A 5000-nucleotide genomic window follows, 5' to 3' on the forward strand; every position below is an offset into this window, starting at 1 on the left:
TATGTTTCAGTACTGTTGTGTTTTCTATCCCATTTAAGGCAATGTAATGTATCAATATTTGGGTGCGGCTTTACCCATGATGCCTTGGTACTTAAGTGGTTGAAACCCGCCATCTTGATTGTTGTGCTAAATGCTAGTTTATTACACTGTTAATATATAATCAAGCAACTTTATGTATATTTTTTTAAGTAACGTTTGATGGATTACTTTATGATTTTAGTTTTTTTTCTTGGATATAGATTTAGCATATTAGCTGCAGACAACACTGTTTCGGCCTTCTGGGCCTCAGCAGTGCAGTGCTGATAGCTAGGGTGAAGGTTAAGCTGAAAAAGCCAGGCCATACAGAGTGCTCAAAATGGTGAGCTGTATTGCTAGTGGCAATGACTCATCCGAGTAGAGTGCTCAATTTGGACATGAAAGCCAACACTTTGTAATGACAAAGAGCTATAGAACTATATAACTATGTATCATATTATATTACTGTAGATTAAGAAATTCGTTTATTAGATTTAAAGTAATTTCAGCGTTGTGATCATTGTCATGGATAGAAGCCAACCTTGTGTTGTAGAAATAACGAAATTCTGACGACTTCAACAGGTCTGTGAAAATGCGTAACGAATCAGTAGTCAGCTAGAGATATTTTTCAGTTTAAACAAAGAGATCCCAATGCAACTCGTTGATGATCTTCTTAAAGTTGATTTACGGAGCTGTAACTAACTTACATAATATGGAAAAGAGTAAACAAGTATCAATGAAACCTCATTAAGGATTTGGCTCAATGTAGCAAGGGTTTTCTAGTCCGCTAACGCCTGTCAACAAGATAAGAGGCGCGTGACCTGCTTTGCACTGTTAAAGTCAGAGCATTTCAGTTTTCTCGAAGTACAGCTGTGGCAACAACCTAAAATGACAGCTGGCAACACCACAGCAGCACTACTCTCAAACCGTCTAAGTAAACGAAAGTAGTAAGTCACGTAGGGGGAAGAAAATTAAATGATTAAATAAGAGTCTTGATTTAGTTAAGTAGCATAAACGGGTTTTGCTTCGAGAAAAGGCAGAGCAATCAGTTTCTGCAAGATTCAATATCAGTTTTCCTTAAACAGAAGTACTAAGTGGATGGGCACACATGCATTGCACTTATATTATAATATATATTACAATATATATTCCAGATAAGCTTCTCGTATAAAGAGATTGTACTTGGAAAAAGGCAGACAATTCAGTTAAGAAGCAACTACAAAATGGATGGACTGACATGCATCGAAGTGTTAGGACACATCATCTTTAGTTTTACACGTAGTGTCTCAGAACAATACAGTCCAAAGGACCCTGAATACAGTCAAGAAACCTTAGAATACAGCCTTTTCCAGAATACAGGCCGAGAGTGGTACGCTCAACCAGGGGACGAGATTATTTATCAGGAATACAGCGAGAAAGAGGTGACGGTGGATGATTTTTTACCAGCCTCCTGTAGAGTTAAGGCGGTTTCTTTAGACGCTTGTTCCCTCGAAGATACCGAAGAACATAACGAAAACCAGAAAACAGATCTCGAAAAAGCAATGTCCTGGAAGCAGCTTAGACCATCTGCTTTGCGAACAGTGTATAAGTCAACGGTCGTCGGTGCTTGGATTTCGCTTCTCTCAGCCTTTGCTACAGGCATGCTTTTCACAATGATCTCTTATCTTAGCTATGAAACTCTTCTAAACTGCCATTTTCAACCAAAGAAAATGATTCCGCTAAAGTTACAATGGATGCTGGTCATTTGTAAGATCATCTCGTCTTTCTTTTTGTATATTTGGGTGTTCTTACTTGCTCTAGTTCTTTTCCGTCCATGTCAACTGTCAGGAGTAAAAACAAAACTATTTCTGTGTTGCATAGTCATGTATTTCTTGGATTCACTGTACCGAGTGACTTTACAAGCTCTAGGAATCAGTCAATCGTTCCCGCTTTCCAGGGAACAAGTCGTTCCTCTAAACATTCTATTTTTCATAAGTATTTTTGGCCACAACTACTTGTTAGCAACTCATCTCTGCCTTCACTCAAAGCGACAAAAGCGCGCTGTTTTCATGCTTTTTTCAGTCATTTATTGTTCACCTTTTATAGCAAGTACCATTACTACTTTATTTATTTATCCTATGTATGACAAACAAAACGAAAAAGGCAAACTGGTCATCGCTCTATTTTCTCCGCTCTTTGGGGTGGCCTTCAAGACAACATCTCGTATTTGTCTTCAGAGACTTTGGAGATTAACACACCCAGCTTATTCTTACGTTATGATGGCGCCATTGTACAGTGGATCAGCGATCATATTCCGGGTTATGCAGGTGGATCTCGGCAACTTAAAAGCCATCGCCTATCTTGGAATAATTCACGGCGTTGCCGAAGTCATAGAACGAAGCACAGTTGTTGTCATCGATCACGTATGCCAACGAATTTTGAAACGAGCCTCAGCTCCTTGGGGGCGTTACCGAACTCCGCGTACCGAGAGAATAACAGCGGATATCGCTATTATGAGCATGCTTTATGAGTCCACCGCAATTGTCTCCATCAATGGATTCTTTCACTTGTACCAATTCCTTTTTGTGAAGAACATCTCCTTCTGGTTATTGATGGTATCTTTTAGCAAGTTGACTGCAGTTCCATTAGTGATCGAGTGGCTTTTCACGAGTATGTCCTTGGCGATTGAAACGCGATACCAGAATTTGGCCGTCATGGCAGTTTGGAGAAAGAACTGGAAAAGGCACATTCTTGTTGCTGTGTTGAACGTGTTACCATTGGCTGTTTGGGCGAGTGAAACTCTTTTCCCTTTAGTCCAGGAACGATTTAAGGATCCTTTGCATGAACTTCCTTGCAAAATGCCATTTTCTTAAAATAATAGACCAGTATTATGAAGATGGTTAATTTTAAGCCGCTAAATGAACAGAGACCTACAGTGATCCACAATGACCTACAATGAGCTACAATCAGAGCTCTACAATGAGCTACAATGACCTACATTTCATTGTCATTGTAGATTATTGTAGGTCATTCCTTGCTTTAGTAACTACGCACCGAGCTTGCGTACTGTAGATTCGACCTCCCAACGTTTTGCCCATGTTTAGTACAGAAATCTCTATTCGTTCTCCAATGTAAAATACGCTAAATATTCAGCAAGAAAAGGGTAAAAAAGCACATTTCAAGCTAAAATGTCAAAAAATCTATAGGAAATTATGTTGTACTTACATTCTTTGCTATCAAAGAAGAAAGCGCCATTGTGTAGCCCTGGTTCGTAATACTTTGCTTTGCAATTTTCATTGGTAGTAGCCAAAACGCGGGGCCGGGGTTGAGGTTGGGGTCGGAGTGTGCTTTTTTCCAAATTTTTTTTCTTTTAATTTTCGTCGTTATTCTCCAGTACTGTTATTTTTGAATGACCGGCAACTGTCTTTCATTTATGGTGGAAGTTAGTCAAAAAAAAAAATACAACCTATAGAAGCTATGAAAGTCCTTAAGGGACATCTTAGTTTTTACTTCTATTATCTTTGTAAATTTGACTGTTTTATTTTGTGTTTTAAAATCGAAGTTGTTTTTTGCGAGCATCTGGCTTTGTCTTTCCAAAAATCGGAGTTTGTTTTTCGAAATTAACGGAATTTCTGAAATTGCTGAAATTGGACTTTATGGAATATGCACGAACTGCCAGAGACACTAAGACTCGCGGAACTCAACACTTTAAAATCGCATTGTAATCTTTTCCACGATGATCGTCACGCAGTCACGCAACGTTCTCATTTGCTTGTCACTCGGGCCCGTAGGGGCACGAGTTATAAAACATGTTGGATTTCTGTTTTTTCTTGTTGTGTCGTTTTCTCAAAAACGAAACGTATTTATTTTGAATTCAGAGTGAACTATTTACACTGTGAGTTATAGAGTGGCCAGTCAAAACAGAGTTTGTAATTGGAAATCTAAACATCTACGAGATACAAATACAAACTTGTGAACACGTAAACCTGAAGTATTGCAAATCATAATGCTGACAAATACAAAAAGCGAAGGAAATGGATCATGCATAGGACGTTTTGAATATCTGAATGATTTTGGGTTAGATTAAAGCGATACATTGTTAAAAATTTCCAAGTTATCCTTTTTCGCGTTAATTAGTACTGTAAACAAGTCTTAGTAATAAATTGGGTTAACGAGGAACCAGTGATTGTAAAGCTAGTGATTGCCATTGTTTGAAATGTTATGCAGGGTTAAGGTGGATCAAAGCAGTTTCCAGCACTTTCCAAGACGTAGATTTTTGATGGGTCATAATTACTACTTTTTATCAATTGATGCTACAATTATGGTATCAAAATACTGCCCAATTACTAGCGAACACGTACCGTAGGTATTATTTTTGTGACACAATAGGTTACCATAGCAATACTATGACCTGCTAAAAACACCCTTAATTTTAGCTTTAAGCGCTTATATTTAAAAAACGGCACGGTGAAATTTTTCTTATTACAAAAGTTTGATTAGAAAGATAAGATGTAACTTTTGGCAAAGTTTAAAAAATTCTGCACATGGGGTTCAGAGCCGTCTTACTTTTTCGAAAATTTTAGGTGGCTCTGAATCCCGTGTTCAGAATTTTTTTAAACTTTGCCACGTAATGAATGTGCAGCTATTTCACAATGTGCTATTATTTATATTGAAAGGAAATTAATTACTTCCCTGAAATTATTATGAATGCAAGAAATGAACTCTACACTGCTTTATCAAGCTTATCGAGACAAACATATTTAATGTTAACAGAATTACTTTCAGAAGTCATAGCGTTCAACACAACGTTTCAGATTTAATACAGCCCAAGTCATACTGGTAATGTACACGAAGATGCACAATAGATCTTGCTTACTGTATGTCTTTGATAAATACTTTCCAAATTTGATCACAGAGAATCATAATTCTTTTATTTTGACAAATGGGTGCATATTACTGAGTATTTGAATTACAACAAATGGTATCTTTTAAATGTTTGATTCTCG

General features: G+C 37.5%; 1 protein-coding gene across 1 annotated transcript; it reads left to right on the forward strand.

Moving 5' to 3' along the window:
* Window positions 1-1047: 1047 nt before the first annotated feature.
* LOC137973378 (uncharacterized) lies at window positions 1048-4442 on the forward strand. Its single transcript, XM_068820174.1, has one exon. The coding sequence runs from the start codon at window positions 1239-1241 to the stop codon at window positions 2865-2867; it is 1629 nt and encodes a 542-aa protein (XP_068676275.1). The 5' UTR covers window positions 1048-1238; the 3' UTR covers window positions 2868-4442.
* Window positions 4443-5000: the final 558 nt, after the last annotated feature.

This window comes from Montipora foliosa, chromosome 10, assembly GCF_036669935.1.
Source record: "Montipora foliosa isolate CH-2021 chromosome 10, ASM3666993v2, whole genome shotgun sequence".
Classification (NCBI taxonomy): domain Eukaryota; kingdom Metazoa; phylum Cnidaria; class Anthozoa; order Scleractinia; family Acroporidae; genus Montipora; species Montipora foliosa.